Below are 23,800 nucleotides of genomic sequence, written 5' to 3'. Positions count from 1 at the left end.
CCCTATTCGCAGTTATATAACGTCAATAAATGCTCTGACATGCGGACGCGTACATCAGGTGGCTCTTATTATTCTCTCACCGCTGTTCCACGAACGCAGCACAGGACCAGAGCAGAGTCCGACGCATGCGCAGTGAGTCAAACTCTTATGAAACAAACTAGTGCAGCGGTAGAAAACAGGTAGAGGCACACAAGAGCGATTCAGAGGCTACAGACGACTACCGACAGCACAAGACGTCCCCGCACATCTAAACCAAGTGAAGAAATGCTTCTTTCTTTGGGCTTGACATAAATATCACCTCCGGGGAGCCAACTCACGGTAAGACGGGTCTTTTTGGCCGCTTTCTGGCTTTAGTTTTCGCCTGTACTTTTATACACAGCGCCACCGCTTACATAAGCGGTGCTCCGGTGACCCCGTTTTGGTCCTCAGAGATGTTGTTTCCTTGCCAGATACTTGGACTTAAACTCAGTTATTCGTAGATCTTGTTCCAGACATTAATTCCACTTTACTCGTTATTTGTGTCGTTATTTCGTCGGTGGATGAGGTTTAGAGCAGGTACATTCAATATCAGCCCACCATTCAGAACAGACGATGTGACCTAATTTCCATTTGCAGAAGTCACAGGAGCCATCAGTGTGACATGAGACTGAGTGTTCAGCAACAAAACTGCCTCTTCTCAACATCACCTGCCTCAAGGTTCGATGGTGAGAGTACAGATTAATTATTGATGCTGCTATTGATATAAAAATCAAAGCCTTTAGACCTTTTGCATTACAGAGGATGCTCATGTTTACAGTGTTCCATGAAGGTCACATGAGTGAACTTTCCAAACATTCCCCTCATTTGCTTCTATATTTGCTAATTGTTTAGTACTCATTTAATGAATAACTGTGATTTGAGCAGTAGCAGTGTACTACAGTAATCACAGTCACATTAGTGAGGCTGATGCCAGTTTATCAGAGCCCTCCACCTGTCCCATCCGCCCTCCCTCCATCCCTCATCAACCATTTGCAGCTATTTTTCAGGGTGTTGTGAACTGGATTTGTTTCTGTGTGGAGAAGATGAGCCACCAGCACGCTCAACGCCGGTGCTGAATGTGCTTCACGTCACAGAGGCTCCTCCAGAGATCAGCTCGCCGGCTGTTGGCGGTATGCTGCAGTGCCAGATCAACCAACGCCTCGCATTTCAGATCTCACACGCTTCAAATCAGCAGCGTGGCAGAGAGCATGATGGGTTGTGTTTGTCACAAACGAGCCCTGAACACATCGCCGCTGTGTTTGCCTCCCAACGCTGGCTCCCTGTTAGCTTCAGCGTTGATTTTAATATTGTTCACTTTTAAGGCCCTAAACAGCCTTTCTCCTCAATTCATCTATGATGTATTGACCCTCTTGGGTGTTAAGACCCCTGCCGGTACCTTCAGGTGACTGGTGATGACAAAAGGTCATCAGGATTTTGCTAAAACTTTGCTAAAAAAAACTCTGCCTGCTGACACAGGAAGCCTCTGTTTTCTTAAAATTTTGCATGAAAGCTTTTGGAAATATTTGATATAATGCTATTTATTTAATACGAACTGCAGTGGGACCCTAACCCCCCTAACCCCCCTAACCCCCGTCACCCAAAGGTCTGAATGTCTTCAACCCTGCTGTGTTTTCAGTGACACAGTCTCATCAAACTAACTCCGTCCGTTCAGCCAAACTTCTTTAAAATTCCTCTGGAGGTTCCAAAGTTTCCACAGAGGAAATATGGTTTAAATATCCAGGGTGGACGGTTTGGTAGCATCTAGTGGTGAGGTTGCAGATTACAGCCGGCTGGATAGACCTCGCTCTGAATATATGCATTATACAAATACAGTTAATTATTATATGCAGTAATGTCAGACAGTGTCAGACTTTTGTGCTTAAGTTTTAACAAATGCTGACCATCTGCGGTGTTTCAGCAGCTTCTCATGACCTTCATCAGAGGATGGAGATGCCTCGTGCTGTCAGGTGTCGTCACTTGATGACAGGCGGTTGTATGTGGGGTCCTGTGTGTGGATTATGTGTTATGATGCTGATCTTACTCGATGGTTTAATGACTGCTGAAGTGTGTGAGTATTGCTCAGCTTCTGTGATGCTGCTGTACCTCTCTGGTCCCTTTTATTTCCATATTTATGTCAAAGTCTACTCTCTCGGTCTAAGGTTAGCACCCTTTACTAAATATCCATTTATTGGTTGTACAGCAGTGTTTGAAAGGGAGGAAGAACATCAAGAGATCTGTGGTGTTGTCGTGGTTGTGGCATATTGCCAGCAGTAAACTTGGCTGATTTAAGTTAACCCACGACTGGTTTTCAGCAAACCTCAGACACGCTCCACAACAGCTGCTATTTTTCTGCTCTTGCTGACAGTCGAATGGGGGAAAGTGTGGGCGGTTTGCTCCTCTTAAAGCCCTGTGAGCATGGTTTTCTTTTCAATGAGGCACGCTGGGTGCAAGGTTAAAACCGGGGTCCGATCGGTCGACACTTACAGTAGATGAAGTGAATTAACCTGCGGGTGAGTCAGCTGGCCACCCGCCTGTTCGTCTGTCAGGGACGCTCGTTTTCTTCCGCTGCCGTCAGCTGTCATGTTTACAGACCGGCGACTGAGGGCCAAACGGTCGTAGTCATGAGAGTCTGGACACAAAGTTACCTGAGGGGTTTAAAATGAACACCTGCGAGGCACCAAATGGCAGAAAGAGTTGTACTATATATGGCAGGTAAATCCCAAAGTGTCACCTGTCTCGCTGGCTGGTGGACGGTTGAGACCTTAATGTTTTAATGACTTATTGGCTTTCCATGACACAGGCCTCAGATGGTAGAGAGCGTTGCCGTCCGTTGTAATTATAGACACAGCTGACATTGATCGCTGGCAGGTAAACCCTGTGTTAGTCTTTTGAGAAACACCTCCAGCGCTCTGCATAGCGCCTCCTCTAATTCATTCATCCTTCTGCTGTAAATGAAATGTGTAAAAACCTAAAACCGCTCTGTAATCTTGTAGAAACAGCCCCCATCAGAGCGCGCTGCGGCGACAAAGCAGCACAATACCGTAAAACCAAAGCTGTGTCAGGTCTTTGTGTTGATTATTTTGATGGATCTCAGCCTTAACAGAAGACAGACAGAAGGAGTGGGACAGAGATTGGAGGTGGATGACGTGCAACAAAAGACGAGAACAATGCTGGATTCAAGCCAACATTATTACATCGTTAGCGCAGCGCCACAAGTAGCTGCACGCATGTCGTTCCTCTCGTGATCGAACATGCTCAGAGTGTCGTTTCTGTTGGTCTTTCCTTTAGCTCTTCAGTCTGTAAAGCATGAAGTAACTGATGATATCCAACTACAGTCAGTCAAAGAGCTGGACCCCTTTCTGTGGTTTGTCTGTGGCGATGCCTGCCTCTGTGTCTGGGGTTGGAATAGATGATTGTTCATGTTGCTGATCAATAAACAGCCTGTTTAAAGGCAGTCTGATGCTTCAGTGAGTATTGTGGCGATGTCATGGGTTAAAAACGTTCCTGTGTCAGTAGACACCTTGAAGATTAACTCCATGGTTGATCTTATATGATGATGATATCTTAACTAATCATTTCCTGTCTCTTGATTAATCACCTAATCGCACTTCTAAACTCGTCAAAGATGTCTCTTTGCTCTCCCATCTTTCCTGCCTGTGGCTGTCCGTGTTGGCGCTCTCAGAGCTGAGTTTTGCTTCACAGTCGATCTATTTCAACAGGCGCCAAACGCCTGAAAATGCCTCGCTGACGATAGAGAGCGTGAAAACTCTGCGGCCACGCCGATGGGATGCTGTTCTGCTCAGATTGTTCTATTATTGGCGCGTCCCACACTGTTGGCTGCTGTTACAACTCGGATGCTGCGGTCTTCTCTCCTGTTGGGAGAGTTTTGTACGAGCTGTGACTGAGCCGAGGCGCCGACGGCGTCGTGTTCTGCGCAAACAGAGCGGCCGTCTTCATTCAGCTCGGCAGAAGGCGCCTTCGCCGCCCGTCCCGTGGTCGTCGTCTCATCGCTGATCCCTCTTCTTCCTCCTTGCTTTGTCCTTTCAGAATAAGATGGCCCCAAATTCTATCCACTGGTTCCGGAAGGGCCTTCGTCTTCATGACAACCCGGCGCTACGGGAGGCGGTCAGAGGGGCGGGCACGGTTCGCTGTGTTTACTTCCTGGACCCCTGGTTTGCAGGTTCCTCCAATGTCGGGGTCAACAGGTGGCGGTAAGACGACTTCTTTGTTGTTCTTTATTTATATTTTTCTGTATTTGTTGTTTGAAGCACCTTCATCCATGTGTCACCTGATCTTATCACGAAAACATCTGACGCTGGTCTTCTGTCAGCGTTTGTGGCTCCTGACATGTAGGTCAGAGGTAAACCTCAGACGGTTCCAGGGTCAGCGTCACGAGGAAAACACGTAAGACAGAACTCGTCAGTCGTAAGCGATCAGTGACGAGGGCTTGCAGGTGAAAGTCTGTCGTCTCAGAAAAAAAGATGTGGAACTACTGTTTTAATGAATGACTCCAAGTTTTTTACACTTTACAACAAACAATGTAAGTGATCTTTTCATGATAACATCTGTGGCTGTGGAGCTGGTGGAGACCAAAGACAGAGCTAAAAGAGAGAGAATACCCAACTCAGATTCATCAGGTGACACAAACATGACTCTAAATGAACCATCGTGCTTATTGGACGTGTAAATCAGCAACTGTTTACTAACTAGTTCACCATTTGAGCTTAGAAGGCGACGATGAGTCAGATTCAGACGCATTCAGAGAAAAAACAAGCAGGAAAAATGAAGTGCACATCCCTAAATGTGAATTGCATATTTTCCTCCTCTTGCACAGTCAGTCACAGACCTGCTGGAAGCTGTGACTCACACATAATAAGGAGCTGATGGGGAAAAAAAAAAAAAAAAGAGCTGCCGGGCTGCAGTTCCTCAGCACGCAGCAGGATGTCAGCATTTCTCTGCTTTTCAAACACTGTCGCCCGGAAGCCTTTCAGAGTTTGGACGCTCTGGGTGTCCTGAGCTGTCTGGAAAACTTTTGCATGGCAGTCCAAGTCAGAATGAGTCAGAATTTGGATATTGGAAATCCTCCTTTTTTGACTTGTTCCAACCTCTTTTGTGCCATTAGTCGTGGTTTAAAATGCACCACAGAAAGCAAGATTGTATTAAAAGTTCCCCTTAATTTAAGGGGATTTACCGGGCGGTATAAATAAGGGTTTACAGCTTTGACCTGGATACACCTGCTCAGCTGGTTTCACAGCCACAGGGCACCGTTTTGTTTTAGCCTCCTCTCACATCCACTAATCCCCGTTATAGAGGTCAGCCGGCAGGTAGTCTTAGGCCTCGGCGGCTGGATGAGTAGGTTAGCCAAGGACTGCCTTCCCTAAATGCAGCAGGCTCAAGGGGAGTCTGAGAAGTAGGTTATGAGAAAAGATGTGCAAACTGCTGGGATAAATGGTGTGTAAGAGGCTGTGTGTGTGTGTGTGTGTGTGTGTGTGTGTGTGTGTGTGTGTGTGTGTGTGTGTGTGTGTGTGTGTGTGTTGTCAGGTGAAGCTCGGCCCCGTGTTGATGGGCTGCGTGTAAGTTCACGTGAGCGTCGAGTTTGTAAAGCATCAGATCTGCTCTGCAGGGGAGGAGAGTGAATATCGCCCAGCATGCATTGCTCACTGGCCCATTTTTGCTCTTAAGCGCTATTTGTGGTCCGCACAGGAATAGTCGATACTGAACCAGTGACCGAGTGATATCCAGCTGATTGTGGTGCTAAAAATGTGAACGTGTGGCTGATTTTGGCGGCTGCGTCCAGGCAGGAAACACATCAGAGGCAGACGCCTGGTGGCCGCTCGCAGAGCCCAAACATCATTTATATATAGGTCACCGCTGAAGCGGACGCACTGAAGTGCTAACGTCATGAAGCTAACTGTGCTCACTGATCAGTTGATGCAGAAACTTTGCTTTCACTTTGTGTCGCAGGGCCGTATTTTCCTTCAGCAAAGATTGTTGAAAGGACCTGTGTGGTTTTGCTCTGATTGCAGGTTCAGTTGGAACACTTATTTCCAGTGAAGTGCTGCCTTAACCCAGAGACTTTTATTGAACGCAGCAGGTCAGCTGAGCATGCAAAAGCTTGTTTACATGACAACAATTAATAAACAATAATACTAAGTTAGTCTGAACTTTAGTCGAAAATAAAAACACAAAGCGCTGCAGCTCTCTGAACATGCTGCTGTTTGGTCATTTAGAGGGCTGCCAAAGTACTTAAGTGTATTTAAGTATTGTGCTTCCAGTACATTTCTACAACTTTACATAGAGTGAAAGCATGCTGTCAATGAACATCTCATCTTAAGATCAAACATCCAGAACGCTGTTTCATGCTGTCAGTGACGTTTAAAATGGAAGGTGACACGCTGTCAGACTGAAGGGCCTGATGCTCTGAGGTCCAGCTAAACCAACAGACCTGAGCTCACTCAGCGAGCAGGTGAGGCGGACCAAACAGATGTCTGCAGCATTAACGCTCATCACATGCTCAGGCAGGGACACTAAACCCGTCCAGCTGCCCCGACACCTGCAGGCACGGCACACCAGCATCCAATTAGAACTGTTATTCTAACCTTAAACCGGGACTGTCCTGTCTGCTGTCCCAGCCTTCAAAGGCTCCAGACACTGTCCCAACTGATGCCTGGGAAACTGGCAGCGAGCGACATCAGTCCAGCTTTTACAGACATAAAAAGACATGAAAACAGACATGAAAACCTCTGTCTGTCTCTGTGAGACACGTCTTAACTGCCGTTTGTCTTTCTGACAGATACAGTATTGATTCCAGTAAATAATGCCCTCAGATATTAAGGATCCTATTTTAACGAAGTAATAAGACGAGAAACGACAGGAGAAGTCTGGATCAGAGCCTGAAGAACACTAAAGTGTTTCACTTTAATTACCACTTAAACTCAGAGGCCTTGATGCAGCGCGCAGCAGGTCAGCTCAACATGCCAGAAAATCATTTTATTGTGTTTATTGTGGATGCAGTAGAGACTGAGTGCAGTTAAATCCACTTATCAGTGCCCTCTAGTGGACAAACTGTGTAACAGTGACACTTTCGAAATGAATTCAAACCTGTTCAGCAGCTCTGGACTTCAGGTTTGGTCCCTGAGGACACGTCTGTCCACACATGGACCTGTAGTGTCCACATCACAGCTAGAAAGATTCAACAAATCAGATCAATGAAAGATTCAAATAAAAGTGCATCTTCGTTAACATGTCGTTATTCATGTAGCGTCTCATCATCAGCTGCAGTAAACAAACCGTGACGATGACTCAGTGAGCCTCGCTGCTTCATCGCTGTTTTCATCATTAATTCATTGACACCCAGTTTATTGCAGGTTTATTTATCTGTTTATCTTGTTTTAAATGCCCGTAAATAAGATTTAAAGAGGCCACGCTGGAGAACCGTGTGCTGGAAGAGATCTGTGAAATCATGGTTCTGTTAAAGTGAATGAAGAACAAGGTCTGACCGACGTTTTCTCATTGAAGTTAGAAAAAACGTACACGTTAGTTTCCTGTTTTTGTTTAAGGACTTAGGAACCGTCACGTAATTTGGGACGCGGCCTCTGTTTTTAGCTTATTTTCCGTAGCCTGACACCTGTCAGGTGTTCTTGAACTGCCCACATGTTCGTTGTCTTTTGTGTTACCAACATTTTCTACAGACTCGGCTGTATTGTCACTTGATTCCCGCCTAACGGGTCACCTGGGACTGAAAACCGGACAGCAGTCCTGTCAGAACAGCTCAGAAATATGATGTCAGCATGTGAAATGGTACAAAACGCAAATGTAAAAGATACACAAAAAGGTTTTTACCTCAGAAATTCCAGTTATGTGCGTATTTTTGCCACAGCGAGCACACAAGAGATGAAGAAGTGCTCTGTGTCCCCGCTGTGCTGATACATAACCCGGGAGCTCTGGAGCAGCACAAACCAATCAAAGAGAAGGTAATCAATTGTTTCTCAGTCTGGGGGAAAATGTGAGAATAGTCGGAGCAACAGATGTATGTAGGTTAGTGTGCCACTGCGTGAAACTTGTGAGCGGTTATGTGATCGTGACCTACTTGTGGAAAGGCTTTCTCGCATGGCTCGTCAGCCGGCGGACACACGCTGGAAAACCCTGGAGATGCACAGATAAAGTGCGTGTGTGTGTGTGTGTGTGTGCGTGCGTGAATGAGCCGTCGTTCGATATCTGCAGAAATTGATTGAGAAACTGATTTGTGTATCAGTGACAGAGAAGACCAGCTGGTCTGTCCTGCCAGGGCAGCCGGGAATGAGGTTACTGGGCTCGGTGGTTGTCCTGTGGTTGGTCCTTGCTGACTGTGTGTGTGTGTGTGCGTGTGTGCGTGTGTGTGTTCTGACAGATGTAGGCCAGAGCAGTTATATAAGGATTGATGCATGACCAGGCAGCCAGCCAGCCAACACACACACACACACACACACAGGCAGCCAGCCAGGAACATCAACAGGAAGTGGCTAACCCGCAACACACACACACAAGCACAGAGGAACAATCAGAGGCTCACGAATGTGGAAGCACACACTGATATTCACAAGTCCACGCACACGCACACACACACCCCTGACAGGCGTGCGCACACTGACGTTCATGTTCATGCTCGTGCACACAGACGCACACATGCACACGAGAAGATCTGAATGAATGCACGTGGGCACACATGCTTACCCACTGCACGGTAGGCTGCGCGCGCGCACACACACACACACACACACACACACACACACACACACACACACACACACACACAAGAGCTGGTAGCATCTCTGACATTATTCAGATGCTTTTTGTCCACTGGGACAGAAGGAGGGCAGCAGAAAGACACACGTTTTGTCGTTTTGTCTGTCAAAGTGAAGTGGGAGCGAATGAAATTGAACTGTTTAAAAGAATTAAATAAATCATTTTGCAAACTTTTCTGTGTGTGTGTTGGCCCCCAGTTTTTCTTTGGGGGGGGTGGGAGTCTAAAGGAACTGATCAGTCTTCTGATATGATGTGTTTGTTATGTTTGAATGTGTCAATAAAGCTTGGCCTGTTAATGCAGACAGGGCAGATGGAGGCGTTGGCTTCAGGTGTTGAGTGTGTTCCTGTGCAGAAACATGACAGGACCGTGTGTGTGTCATCTGATCCCAGTTTGCCTGCATGAAATGACTCAAATGACCAACAGGCAGAATTACTGTTCGTGTTTTTCCCCCTCAGGTGTTTTGATCTTTGCATTGTTTCCTTATGAGAGTTTCTTAAAGGTGAACAGTGCTCGTATCTTAATGCCTAAATTAGAATCACCGTTTAAGCTGCAGCTGCAGGCTGAGCTGGCCGTGCTCATGAATAAGCAGACACGTGCCTGAAGTGTGCGCGACCTTGCCGCCCAGCTCTGCCCGTCTGCATGCGGATTGGGAGCAAGCGGAGCTTTGGCTGTTAGCAAGCCCTCCTCTGGTTAAATGATCAGGCTAACGAGGTCAGACAGGAGGCGGCAGAACGCCGTCTGCTCGGCCCGCCCGCTGTCTGCTTTGCCCGTGATCCTGCCAGATTCTGCGATCAGACACAACACGATGGGTGACGCTCAACCGTTTGACCTGTGGCGGCGAGCTGATGGCTGTTCCCGGGCGCAGCGGGCAGGTTGCGTAGCGGACGTGCTGTGGCCATGAATGGGTTTGTGAGGCTTGTGATCGCACCTCGCTCTGATTGAAACTGAAAAGTCAAAATCATTTTGCCAGGCACTGCTCAGCGGGTCAGGGACCGCTGTCAGCATCTCAAAACAAATCCTGAGCCGCTGTGATTGGTCCGTTTGGAGACCGGACGTCACAAACGACCTTTGTGAGGTCCTTCAGAGGCAGAAACACCGAAGCCTTTCAACCTCTCAGTTTGTAGTGGTTTGCATCCCCACGAGTGTCTGAACACAGGCTGGTTTATAGAGAAAGGTCGTCCGCCTCCGGTGCCTGCTCGTTATGGTAATCAGGCAAACGAGATCATCTCTGGCCGTGGACAGTCGTCATCTGATGGACTCTGTTGTCCCTGGATGAAGACGCCGCAGCCCGCCTGTAACTGTTCTTATCAGCGAGTGTCGTCACTCGTCTGCTTCAGAAGGACGAGCGCGATGGAAGCAAAACACATCTGATCCGAGCACAAGTTCAGGGTTTGTACCAGCAGAAATCCTCAAAGAGTTCAGAGACGACACGGCGAACGACTCTTTTATCTTAATTTAACACCAGCTGAGTCTTATTACTGTATTTTTTCTGATGCGTGCAGATCCATTAAAGCTTCAAATGTGCGTTTGATGCTGAAGGAAATCAGTTTTCACTGGGTGGTTTATGCGTCATGAAGACACACACACACACACACACACACACACACACACACACACTTTTACCACAGGGTATTTTTAACATAGACTATTCCAACAGAGTTTCTGTACCAAACGAGCTGATGGCCTTTTGCTGTCAGAGCTTTTGTAGCATGACGTCAGGCCAGACGTGAAACTGAACTGCAGCAGGAACATGCAGTGAGGAGCAGTGAAGGCTCTGGGAGTCATAATCAGACCGTTGGTAATGAATTCGCTGTCCTCTCCCTTCTTTGTCTTCCCTCTTCAGGTTTCTCCTCCAGTGTTTGGAGGATCTGGACGCCAACCTTCGGAAGCTCAACTCCCGCCTTTTTGTCATCCGAGGCCAACCAGCCAACGTGTTCCCGCGGCTCTTTAAGGTCAGAATCTTATTTATTAAGCCAAGAAGTTGTAGTTTCCAGCCTCTCAGATGTTTTATATCGTTGCAAACTGGGTTTGGGGCTGCTGGTGGGATGAAGCATTCAACGCGTCACCTGGTGGACGTTTGTGTCTCTTAGGAGTGGAAGATCTCTCGGCTGACCTTCGAGTACGATTCGGAGCCTTTCGGGAAGGAGAGAGACGCTGCCATCAAGAAGCTGGCCATGGAGGCAGGGGTGGAGGTCATCGTCAAGATATCGCACACCCTCTACGACCTGGACAAGTGAGGAAAAGACTCGGAAACACAGTGAAAACATGCATGTTGGCTTGTTATTCCAGTGTCTCCACGTGCAGTGGGAGAAGAGACTCCCTGCGTGGTTTTCTGGACGGGCGAGCAGTTTCAGAGTTCTTTGTTTTACTTGTGCACACAGTAAATTTGACCTCAGGTTAAAATGTGTCCCCGCCCCTCCCCAGGATCATCGAGCTGAACGGCGGTCAGCCTCCTCTCACCTACAAGCGTTTCCAGACCCTGATCAGTCGACTGGATCCTCCTGAGATGCCCGTGGAGACGCTGTCGGACTCCCTGATGGGTCGCTGCGTGACCCCCATCTCTGAGGACCATGGAGACAAGTACGGGGTCCCGTCCCTGGAGGAGCTGGGTGAGAAACCAAACATACACCCCTGCACTTTATTAAGGACGTTGAGGTGTGCAGGCAGCAGGGGGAGGGGAACATACTGACCTCAGACCGACCGCTGCAGAAACAAAGAGCAGAAATCAGCAGTGCAGTGAGGAAGAACACTGAGCGACAGCTGGAATTCATGGCTGAATCGATGTGTTATGTGAAATCTGACCAAGTATGAAAACGAATCCACGATGAAGATAGATGAAGATAGATGTTTCTCTGTTTAAAGGTACACCTCGCCTCCACCTCCAGCATTAATCAGGTCACATGCTCGCCCTCTCTGAGTTTCTTTCACACACGTTTACAGTCCATTCATGCAGTCGCACCACAAACTGCCCTGCAGCCATCTGCCACCTGCACCTGACTGAGATATTTTCACTCCTGGTTTACTCCACTCAAGCTGTTATTTGTCCCCTAAATTAACCAGGTAACAGATTAACCGTCTTACCCTCAGTTAGTCAAGGTGTCTGGTTTCCATTCACAGGAGGCCACTTTCCATTCACGCTCTGCAGCCATCTGCCGCTCACACCTGCACCCACTGTCCCTCATGAGCTAACCGGGTCACCTGCTAAGAGCCTCTGCATTAAGAAAGCCGTACCAGACCTCATGATTAGTGGAGCTCAGTCGATGTAAATTGGTCATTTCTAAAATGCTGTGGATGTGAAAGGAGTTCCTCGTTTAACCTCCTAAATCTGTTTGAGTGATGCACGGCGAGCTGACACTGAGTGGACGGCAGTCAGTGCTGATGATTCCATGTAAAGCGCTGATCAATATGGATCGCTCCACTCAGGCTCAGCATCTGTTGCTTCACCTGCAGGCGGCAACCCCAAACATCAGCTTTGAATAAACTGAAAATAACAAGCAGGACAGAGAACGGTCACCGACTAGTTCCTGGATTCAGCCCAAATGAGGCAGCCAGTCACACAGGTGCTCACGGTCTGTGTGAATTATGAGCAGGTGGGAGTTTGTGCTGAGGGCCGACATGAAGGTGTTTCAATGTTTTCAGGCTTTGACATCGAGGGCCTGCCGACAGCCGTGTGGCCGGGAGGAGAGACGGAGGCTCTGACGAGGATAGAGCGCCATCTGGAGAGAAAGGTTAGTGCTGCACCTCCTGTTTGAACACTCTGTGGGGATTTCACATTAGTTGTTGTTTTCTTTGACATGAAGAGAGCTGTGGAACATTTTAGACCCTCAGGGACCCTAACTGATATCTGACATTCAATATGAAGCCAGTATCGGATTGAATTCAGAAACTTTATGAGTTTCATTCTAGTATTGACATTTTTTTTAATCATATTCTCTAAAATCGTCTTTTTCTCATCTGTCCCATCGTACCTGTCTCTGCCTCCCTCCAGGCCTGGGTGGCTAACTTCGAGCGTCCCAGGATGAACGCCAACTCGCTGCTGGCCAGCCCAACAGGCCTGAGTCCATACCTGCGCTTCGGCTGCCTCTCGTGTCGCCTTTTCTACTTCAAGCTCACAGACCTTTACCGAAAGGTCAGCAGACAGCTCGTCCAGTGCAGCTCGATATGAAAATACAAATATCTGGCTGCAGAGAATCGTCTCACTTAATCTCCTGCCGTGTTTATTTCTCTCCAGGTGAAAAAGAACAGCTCCCCCCCGCTCTCTCTGTACGGCCAGTTACTGTGGCGGGAGTTCTTCTACACCGCGGCGACCAACAACCCACGCTTCGACAAGATGGAGGGCAACCCCATCTGCGTCCGCATCCCCTGGGACAAAAACTCCGAAGCGCTCGCCAAGTGGGCCGAAGCTAAGACGGGTTTCCCCTGGATAGACGCCATCATGACGCAGCTGAGGCAGGAGGGCTGGATCCATCACCTGGCCAGGCACGCCGTGGCCTGCTTCCTCACCAGGGGCGACCTGTGGATCAGCTGGGAGGAAGGGATGAAGGTGAGGATGCGGGTGGAGGGGGGATGTCTCGTCGCAGAGCAGCTGATTTTGACCTCAGTTTAATAGAAATATTAAACTTCTAGTGATATAAGAGCATCATCTGCAGTAAACAGCTGATAACCCTCCGTCTCTGCGCTGCAGGTCTTCGAGGAGTTGCTTCTCGATGCAGACTGGAGCGTGAACGCAGGCAGCTGGATGTGGCTGTCCTGCAGTTCATTCTTCCAGCAGTTTTTCCACTGCTACTGCCCCGTGGGCTTCGGCCGGCGCACCGACCCCAACGGGGACTTCATCAGGTGGGTACCTTTCCTGCCATCGCCCCTTGGTGAACTGCTGACCCTCCACCTGGATGGCACCCTTCCTCCCTCTGTCTCTCCAGACGACACACGTTCAGGCAAACAGTTAGAAACCAGTGAGAGGGCAGGAAGGAAGTCAGACGTGCAGGGAGACGCAGGGCGGACATGAGAGTGACACTCACAATGCTAGACTTGTATCATCTCATAGTACACACAAATACTTAAGCTATTTTGACCACAAATAACACACATGAATACACACACACACACACACAGAGCTCCTACACTATCCCAGGTGTAATGTAGCAGTCAGCAGCAGAGAGAGATGGAGGGATAAAGGGCGTCCCCCATCCAGATCTCTGGGTAAGTGACTGAACGAGAAACATCCTTCCCTCCTCTCTTCTTCTTTGTTTTTGCCCGTCAGTCGTTTTCTTTTCCGTTGACACTTCAGCGCTTTAGTTTTTGGAATCAGGCATGTCCTCTGTGATAATGTCAGTGTCCACAGTGTACTTCTTTGCGTACCTTTTAATTGCTTGTGAATGTCCCTTTGGTGATTGTGTACGCGTGCGTATCTTTAGTTCAAACATGCGTAACTGTTGCCAGCAGATGATTTTCAGCTCACAGAGTCGATGAATTCTTCTGTCTCTGGATGTGGCTCTGTGTCTGTGTTTTTGGGGGATTGGGGGAACAGTTCAGCTATCCCTCTCCTCTTCGTAGATTGTAGCTGATTGCTTTTAAGATGATTGGTCGTTCTCGCCCCCTCGCCCACCCAGCGCAGCCGGGCCGCCGGCCGGGGCTGCCTTGGATGGAAGTCGGGGACTGAGTTGAGAAACCGGTGGTCATTTGTTTTTACTCACCTGTGCGACCCCGAGGGACGGGACTTTGCTCGCGCCCCAGCGGTACCCTCTGGGCAGGTTTGTAACTCGGTGGCGTCTCATTTCGTCAAAAGGGATTCTGACCGTTTGGTAGGGAAATGCAAACGCCTTGCTTGCATTCATTAGGTAGGGGACTATGAAGCATTCCCCAAAGGGTAGTGAGGAGAGGCGTTGGACCAGCTGTTGCTCTGCCATCGCAGTGAAGCACGGTTGGCGCCGGTACTCGTTACCTGTGCTGTGCCACGCGAGTGGGTCTATTGTCCAGGCGCTGGGCAAAGCCCCTCATCCGGCCCTTTGTGAAATGTTCAGTGGTGCTCTGCTTATGTGAATGCAGCCTTGCTGGTTCAGGTGGACCTGGAGCAGTGGCTGGTTAACGTAGGCACTGAGAACACACACACACACACACACACACACACACAGACATACACGCAACGAGATGCACACATTTAAATTTATCAGCACTTCCATCGTAACGCGCTCGTTAGCGTTTCCCATTAAGTTGTATCAAACAGCTGGGTGAAGCTAACAGAAGCTAACAGAGAAGTCGTATCTCCGTCACTGTTTCCACGTCTTCTTCCACCGTTTGAGGTGTGCGTGGCGCTCTGTGGTGGTGGAAACACACATTACTTTGCGCTTCCTTTTGCCCGTTTTCTGTAAATTTGGTTAAAATTTGTGGATGGAAACCTGAATCAGGTTCAGTTTTACAAAGCCTTAAAGGCAAAGAGAAAAGTCATTTTTATTTATGTTCCAACGTCCTCACTAGTAAACGGCTCTTCTTCTTAAATCATTAATTGCAATTAATTCAATGACAATCGTCTACTAAAATTTCACGATGGTGACAGCCCAGAGATTTGCTTTAGGTCGCATTAGGAGCATTTCGTCTCTTTAAAGCTCTTAAACTTCATAAAGAAAAATATGGATTACCACAGCGCGCGCGCACACGCACACGCACACACGCACACACACACACACACACACACACACTCTCGTCGCAGACGCAGACACACCACCCGCTGTCCTCTGCAGGGCCACTTGTTACTGGCAGGTCGCGGATCTTCCTGGCAAAAGGGTTGTCGTCCTTTTTGGTGAAATGAGGGGGCCCTCTAGTGGGCCGGCCCAGAGTGTGGCGCTGTGGTCGTGGGAGGGGACAGTCAGTCAGACCACTTAAAAGACAACCACCACAGTCTGAGGGACAGGGGGAGCAGGCATGAGCTCTTTTCTCAGTCCACCACTGTCTGATGGGGGTGGGGGCCTGGAGCTGTGAGGTATAATGGAAGACTTCTGTCATTGTTAGTACCTGAGTGTCATTTGAAGTAGACGTTTAGCTTTAGTCTCTTTTGTCTGGACGGACATCAAGTGAGGACACAGGGATGTGAAGGCAGAGCTTTACGAAGATTAAACCTGTAAATGTTCAGATACGGGATGTTTTCCAGCCTCCGCTGCCCTCCGTCAGCTCCTGATGGAAGGGCGGACAACAAGGGAAGTCAGAGACCAGGAAATAGTTTTTTTGGCCCGTGGTGCGAAAGAAAGACGGAACAGATCTCTCAGTGGCAGAACTTTTCCATCATACACCTGCTCTGGTCGGGGTTGGGTGGTGGGCGGGTGGTTGGGGGAGAGGGTGGGCGGGGGTCAAGACACTCTGCTTTCTAACCGCGTGTTACAGTAGACGTCTCCTAGCATCCATCAACCCAAACGGCAGCGAGCTCTCTAGCGACGGAGGCGGTCTCTTTAGAAACCGGAGCGCCGCCCGTCGTGTGTGTGCGCCGCCCACACCCCCACCCCTCTCTCTGCCTCTCAGCGCTGCGCCTTGCCGCTTCCCACAGCTCCACTCGCCCACCCTCGTCTGTCCTGTCTGTCTCCCCTCCCCGGACTCGGTAAGGTCGGACCAAGCGCAGTAGGTAGGTGGCTTCTCTTTGTCACACGGAGCAAATCCACGACAGCCCAAAGGGGGCGAAACAACGTCCACAGGTTGGAGTGTTGACTTCTCTGTTGTTCCTGTTGCAGTCAGGGTTTTATTGGCTTCATCTCTTGGAGGAGCACACTTTCTGTCTGCGGCGTGGCTGCTATCACACTAACTCACAGTAAATGTTCTGTGTTGTTGGGACCACGGCCCCTCGTTTTTCCACCACGTTGTGAACTAAAGTCCTCCTTGCGCACTGTGGTGGTAACTCCCTTCAGTGCCACAGCCTCTAAAGGTTCACTCTGTGCTCACTCTCATGTACTGTAGCCATACTGTGCAGTGTTGTGGTTGTTTGTAGCATTCATTCTGTAGTGCTGAAGACCATTGAGACTGAAATGCATCTTAAAAACTCTTCTCAGATACATGCATCATGCAGAAAATGCAGTTTTAAATCACGATACATTTCAAACTATTTGAAACAGAGAAAACACAAGTTGTTCTAGTAATATTTTCACTTATCTTGCTGCTATTATAAGGTATATTTTCCTCTCCTGATTCTAAAGAATGATGTTTTTCACCCCCACGTCGCTCCTGCCCCTGATTTACTCTGTAACCTTCCTTGTCTTGTCGACACAAGCAAGCAAATCTAATGTCTCCTTGTGCTGCCAGACGATATTTACCTATCCTCCGAGGTTTCCCTGCTAAGTTCATCTACGACCCGTGGAACGCACCGGAGTCCGTGCAGGCCGCCGCCAAGTGCATAATCGGCGTCCATTACCCGAAGCCCATGGTGCACCACGCGGAGGCGAGCCGGCTCAACATCGAGAGGATGAAGCAGATCTACCAGCAACTTAGCCGATACCGAGGACTGGGTGAGAGATCGAGCACTAAACATCTGATAACCAGCGCGAACAAACAAGTGCTGACTGATCGTCGTCACAATATGAACATAGAAAAACTTCATGGAAAATCTTTTACTATTTGATGTCAACGCACTGATGAATGTTTGCATGTTAGCATCCACACAGAATCCTGCTAACTGCTCACAGTCAACGTGTTAGCGCTTAAAATGTCATATAGCGTGCTTGCTAACATGCTACCATTAGGTTTGTAATTTCACAAGCTAATCCGCTAACATGCACACATTTATCATGTAAACATGGATACAGTGGTAAAGCTCAAATATTTGAAATGGTGACGTAAAATACTCTAATACACTAATACATTAGCATGCTAATGTTAGCAGTGGGAGTTTTAGAGCCTTCAAAATAAGTACTGAAACACGGTTTGTGTCTTTCAGGCCTGCTGGCATCAGTGCCGTCCACCAATGGGAACGGAAACGGAGGAATGATGGCCTACTCTCCTGGAGAGCAGCAGCCAGGGACCAACAACAACAACAACAACTCACACCGTGAGTCCGTTTCATGATAAGAGACACGATGGTTCACGTGTGTTCAGTCAGTTCAGTCGGTCACGTCTTTGTCCGCGTGATTCTTTTTTCAGTGCCTGGAGTGTCAGGGAGCTCCGTCGCAACGGGTAACGGCAGCGGGAGCATCCTACTGAACTTTGACAATGAAGAACAGACCAGCCCGAGCAGCGCTGGACAACAGCAACAACGACTGCAGCCACTCCCACAACAACAACAACAACAGCAGCAGCAGCAACAACAGCAGCAACAGCATGGTAGGATCCCCCGACCGCTGTTTCCCTTAGCATGTCCAGAACCTTTCAGTGTCAGCCTCAAAGGGCCTCAAAGGGCCTCACAGGGCTCATCATCGTGTCTGCAAAAGCGTCCTGGTTGCTGCTCCTCAACCAGCAGGACAGAAGAGTGCTGATGGTCATTATTGGGTCTCCTCTGAAACACTGGTTCAGATGATCACAGTCCTGATCCCTTAACCTTTCCCCCTTCACCAAACGAGGTTGAACATGTTGTTTTACCTGTTCGCTGTTTTCATTTGAGTGTTAAGTTGCTCTTTAAACCCCTGCAGGGATGATTTGTGCCATTGTTTCAGAATGAGTGTACGATACTGAACTTTGAGTCTGTTTGATGCGTCTCTCTGCAGGATACCACTCAATGCCAGACGCCAGCCAGACCATCACCAGCAGCCTGCTCTACCACGAGTTTGCTGTGCCTCAACATCCAGGTAGGAAGCAGAGAGGATCCTCTGCAGATGTCCAGCTGTGGATGGAAATGATGTGCAGAGACTCACAGTCTAACCTGTAATGCTTACCTTTGTGAACTTCGTAAATCAATACTTCAATCAATCATAGTTTGGTGTCATTTCTAAAATAGAATTTCAAATGGAGACGTGAAGGTATTAGTGTGGTGTGTGTGTGTGTGTGTGAATGCTGCCACAAGAGGGCGTCTCTGTTCCTCCCCATTAGTCGTCACCTGCATCAGGCGCTCAGGTAATGATAACGCTTCTGTTCTTGCTCACTGGGACATTCAGGACTCCTCCTGCACACCAGAGGTATCACAGGAAAGAGGGAGCGCGAGTCGGAACGCGAGGGGTCGGGGGAGAAAGATCCGGCGTCCTGCTCCGTTCACAAGATGCAGAGGCAGAGTGCTGAGGTCAGGCTCCTGCTCGCCGTTGTGCCCGGTGGCATTAGAACTGTCAGGATGAGTGATCATGTTTTCTGTTCTGCTTGAGAGCTGAAAGCTTGTGGATATTGTTAAAATAATCCAAAAGAACAGTCGCTGAATTTCACACGTTTTGTCTCCACAAATCCGTTTGAAGACCAAAACCAACAATGTGTTCAGTCCCAGAACTGTTTGCTCCACTTCAGTCTTCAGTAACAGTTCATAACTTCAGGGTTTCCTTTTCAAAACTGCTGCTCAGTCGTGTTTATCAAACGTCACGCAGACAGAGGGACGTTCGTTGGTTGATTAATCCACGCTTTGTGAGTGTTTGGGGCTGCAGGACAGTGAATGTGGGGCTGAGGTGTATCAGGCCTCAGCTCTGCAGGTGATGCTCGTTTACAGGATCTTGCTGGTTTTGGTCTTTGCAGGCAGTTTGTTGACAGTAAAATAAAGCAGCTCTTCACTCGACCAAATCTCAGTGCGTTTTCAACATTCCACTGTTTTACAGTCTTTGGTCTTTTCCCTCAAACCTGCATGACGGGACCATTTATTACATTAGGCTGCATTAGGTTTAGCCAGGCGTACCTAATAAACTGGCAGGTGTAGACCCTGAGATACTATAGATTTATCAAACTGTCAGAGTGTTGTAAACAGGTGTTAGTGGGTAAAGGTATTTTCATACCTCTCAGTTGTGTTCGACCGTTGCAGGCGACGCTGTGTGCTGCAGTCTTGCAGCTGAGCGTGCTGATTGAGGGAGTGCATGGAATAAAACAGCTGTTCTTCCAGAGGATTATCAGCGATAATGTCCTGCTGCAGCGTGACACATGTCGCCCCCGGTGTGTGCTTTGATGCCGCTGGTGTATTCGCCCCTCATACTCCACGATGAATTATAAATGTGACCATTGAGATGTTCGACTTTTTTAATTTCCAGCAGCGAGCTGTGAAAGTTCAAATGAAGGCAGCTGTTTATTGTTCAGGCTTCACGCTGCTTTTGAAGAGGCAAATAAACTGGAGAGTTTAGGCGTGCTCCCACTGCAAAGCAAACACTTTTCAACATCTCGCAGCCTGTTGGCAGCGCAGAGTCACCTATGGAAATGTCAGTCTGTCATGAGGTTGCCATGCTCTCAATAAAAAATACAAAACAGATGTTTGAATTCAGGGCGCTAGCTATGCAAAACAATGGTTTGAGTCAGCATCGGAAACTGTGAAAGGAAGCGTGCAGGAAAAGAGGAGTCACTCTGCAGAATGAGCTTTTCTCTCGGTAAAACTCTTCTTTTCATCTTCCCTGCAGACTACCTAGAGCAGGTGGACCTGGGAGCGCCTGGATGCACGCTGGAGTCACCACCCGGCCGGCGGAGAGAGAGGAAATCCCACCGTCGCCGCCTTCCCTCCAAACGCTCGCCGCTCCAGGCGCCACCGTCTGCTCCTCAGACTCAGTGCGTCTCAAACTGCTCTCTGTCTTCACCGTCACAAATTCCCCGGGGTGCAAACACAAAGGTGAAAATGTGATTTTTGGCTCTTGACACAATTTCTAAAAGGGCTTTCACACGGTGACGACCTGAGGGGAAGAAAAAAACGCCTCAAAGTCACAGCGCGGCGAATTATTTGTACAAAATGAAAATAAAAATAAAAAACTGTGTATTGTCTTAAAACTGCTGCCACCAGCCAGTGTGTACTATATGACCTCTGAAGCAGCTATCAGTGTAAAATAATGGAATATTTAGTTTTTTTAAAAGCTGTCAGCCATGAACCTTCGCTGACGTGAAAGCAGGCGGTTGTGTCGGAGCTCTGCAGGATCTGCGTCTCGACGTGCTCCGTCTCGTGGCGTCGCTGCCGCTCACCCTCAGAACATGTCCTGTAAGCGTCTTAACGTCGGAAAAACACTGTTCATGGTGATATTTTTATGTTTCTCTGCTCGTGTTGTTGAGATCCAACGTCTGTAAATAAGATCATAGTCATCTTCAAGCTGTGTGATTAACCCTGATCTCTCAAAATGACCAAAAGCTCACAGTAACAGCCGGCAGCTCGTTTCAGGGACTCCGTAGAAAAGTCGAGCTGCGGCGATTCGTCGATCGAAGCGAAATTAACCTGCAAATATTTTGATGATCGATTAATCATCTCATCTTTCAAGCAGAAATGTCAGACATTGGCTGGTTCCAGAATTTGCTGCTTGTCTCTAGGAGTTGAGGAGTTTTTGCTTTGGACTGTAATCTGAAAAACAGTGATGAACAGTTTCTTGACATTTAATTGGCTGCTAATGAAAACAATGCTTAGCCGAATGTGAGAGTCGTCTCTCAGCTCCAGTCTCACCAGTTCGTGTGTACACATGAAGTCCCGTAGGCGCTGGAGGTCCAGCTGGCGAGCGAGCGTCGTCTCCTTTTTGACACACGCGCGTGTGTTTGCGGTTTGTTTGTCGGGAACATCGGCCATGTTCGCTCACGTGGTCGCTCGTGTTCGTGTCGGCAGCTAAAACAACGATTGTCTGACTTTAAGGCGTTCAACACCGCAGATGACAAACAGCTTGTTAAAACATGTTTACAGTGAATAAAACCGCCTTTAGGCAGCAGCATTATGGGTAACAGAGGTCTCATGGAGCTCATCAGGACGTGTCACCGGACACAGGAAGTGAAACTCTTCTTAAAGTAATCAGTTTTTTCTCCTTGGAGAGTCGTTGAGTTGAACATCAGTCAGAAGTGAGCAGGCTCTGCTCTGTTCACCGGCTCTTTGCCACCGGCCCGTCTTCATCGTTAGCGTTGCTTTGTCATCCTCACTCCGCTTCTCGTTGATAATCGTCTCTGTGGTTTCACACCGGTGATGTGATGTCGAACAGAACTTTTTTATCGCTCAGCTCTCTCGACGATCCTCCTCCAGTGCTTTTAATTTGACTTCCCTTCAGAAGTCGGTCACATTTTCACCTCTCTGTTTCCCCCGCCGATCCTCGTCGTCTCCAAAACGCCTCAAAATGCCTGAAGGAGTTGAGAAGCAGTGACTTTGGAGAATCTCTGAGGCTCTCTGGATTGTTTCTTTGCTGTACAAACAACCAAAAAAAAGGTCGGTTTGGGAGAGGATGTGGTCAAACCTGTCAGAAACCACCAGGATGGAGAACACCGGCAGCAGGCTGCAACTCCTCTTTCTTTCTTTTTTTATATCATTTATGTGCTTTATGAACATAAATCAGCAAAGACTCGAACGAACGCAGACAGACGGTAAAACCAACGAACGGAAAACGATGAGGTGAGAAAAGAAAGAAAGAGGCGACGCCTGAAGCCTGGTCCCTCGTTCCCAGCGACGACGTGACAAGCTGTCAGAGAGGAGGTCTGAAAAGATCTCACTTTTTTTAAGATTTCATATAAAAACCAAAAAGTTGCAAAACAAAAAGGAAGAAAAAGAAATGAGTCGACACAAAAACACATCCAAATGAGCCTAATTCTGTCAGCGCAGCAGAAACCAACATTCCTCAGAAACGAGCGAACCCTCCCGATGAAGGATTTCTACTACTGTACGAGCAGTTCAGCCACGCGCCGCCGCCACAAACCGACCACGACCTGAGGGGTCGCAGGAGGGCGGGAGCGCGCGCAGCTGAGGCGGGAGGATGTGCAACAGCGTCGGAAAGATGAAGCTGGTGTCTTATTTAGGTCCCATCCCTCCTCCACTATCACCTTTACTCCTGGTGAGATGAATGCAGTTGAGTTGAACCAGAGAATGTATGATTCCCCTGTAAAATACACCCAGCAGCTGATGTGAATGCGCGCGTGCACACACACACACACACTCTAAACATTAACCTCACAGATAAACACTGTAAATTCTCAAAGCCGACTCCATTTTTAAAACCAGTCAGCAGCTCCCGGACAGCTCGGTCTGTTCTACTTTTCATCATTCTAAGCTGCCGTCAATCACTGTCAGCACTTCCTGTTGATGTTTCAGAGTAAAAGCTCTCCAGAGAAGGTTAACCGTCTGACGTGCAGGTGGAAGAGGCGTGAACAGCTGCAAGAGCAAAGTTCCTGTATGTTCGAGAGTTTATGGCACATACACACACTCATATTGATCATGAATTAGTCTTTTACACACACACACACACACACACACACACACACACACACACACACACAACCTTCTATGGTTAGACAGGAGAGAAGTGAAGCCCCAGTCTGACGCCATCAATCACCACGAAACTCCACCTTTTGCGTGAACTTGTGTTTGTGAGCCATAAAACCGTCCCGTGACGTTTCCATCTGGCCGAACGCTCACTTCCTGCTGTCGGCAGATGCTGTAGAAAGTGACCAATCAGAGCCTCCGGACAGTGGAATTAAAGACCGGGCTCCCCGATGAAGGCCAAGCCGATCGGGGCTGTAGATGTGCGATGGCGGATTCTCTCCTGAGAAAGTTCTGGTTTCAGTGGAGCCGTGATGACTCGTGTCTGTGTACAGTACTCGATATTTGTCCATCCGTGGTCGTACCAGCCTCGGCTTCAGGAGTAACTTAGAGGGTGGGGGTAAATGGGAGGGGGGAGATAGAGTATTGTAGTGGTTCTGTGTTATAATTCTATATGTTCTCGAGGGGATTTGGGCATCAGTAGTTTTTTGTAGCTTTATCTCTATGGAAACAACAAATTGAACCAAGTTTTTATTCTTGCTTTTTTTTTTTTTTCTGTTGTTCCTCCTTCTGTGACACGAAGGCGAAAACAGATGCCATCTATCATCTCTGTAATATTATGCTCTTTCTCTGTCTCTCCTTGTGTTGTGAAAGGCTTTTCTTGTGCTCGATCAAGTTCATGACAGGAAATTAAAATTGTTACAACCTGA

At 48.3% G+C, this 23,800-nt stretch overlaps 1 protein-coding gene across 1 annotated transcript; it reads left to right on the top strand.

Annotated features, from left to right (window-relative positions):
• The first annotated feature begins 147 nt into the window (after positions 1-147).
• Positions 148-23,800, top strand: cry3a (cryptochrome circadian regulator 3a). Its single transcript, XM_076740856.1, has 15 exons — positions 148-318; positions 4,066-4,229; positions 10,647-10,755; positions 10,894-11,036; positions 11,228-11,412; positions 12,443-12,531; positions 12,792-12,932; positions 13,035-13,346; positions 13,488-13,639; positions 17,084-17,286; positions 17,715-17,825; positions 17,918-18,097; positions 18,478-18,558; positions 18,865-18,986; positions 20,287-23,800. The coding sequence occupies exons 2-15, from the start codon at positions 4,072-4,074 to the stop codon at positions 20,293-20,295; spliced, it is 1,995 nt and encodes a 664-aa protein (XP_076596971.1). The 5' UTR covers positions 148-318; positions 4,066-4,071; the 3' UTR covers positions 20,296-23,800.

The sequence above is a fragment of the Chaetodon auriga genome, chromosome 10, assembly GCF_051107435.1.
Source record: "Chaetodon auriga isolate fChaAug3 chromosome 10, fChaAug3.hap1, whole genome shotgun sequence".
Taxonomy (NCBI): domain Eukaryota; kingdom Metazoa; phylum Chordata; class Actinopteri; order Chaetodontiformes; family Chaetodontidae; genus Chaetodon; species Chaetodon auriga.
Note: the sequence above shows the minus strand (reverse complement) of the source record. Positions and strands in the feature narration are given on the sequence as shown.

Bases quoted from the DNA above. Each gene is read 5' to 3' on its own strand.
- cry3a (XM_076740856.1), top strand. From the start codon at position 4,072: ATGGCCCCAAATTCTATCCACTGGTTCCGGAAGGGCCTTCGTCTTCAT. The intron at 12,532-12,791 runs GTTAGTGCTGCA...GCCTCCCTCCAG, and splicing joins AGCGCCATCTGGAGAGAAAG to GCCTGGGTGGCTAACTTCGA. The intron at 13,640-17,083 runs GTGGGTACCTTT...TTGTGCTGCCAG, and splicing joins CCCAACGGGGACTTCATCAG to ACGATATTTACCTATCCTCC.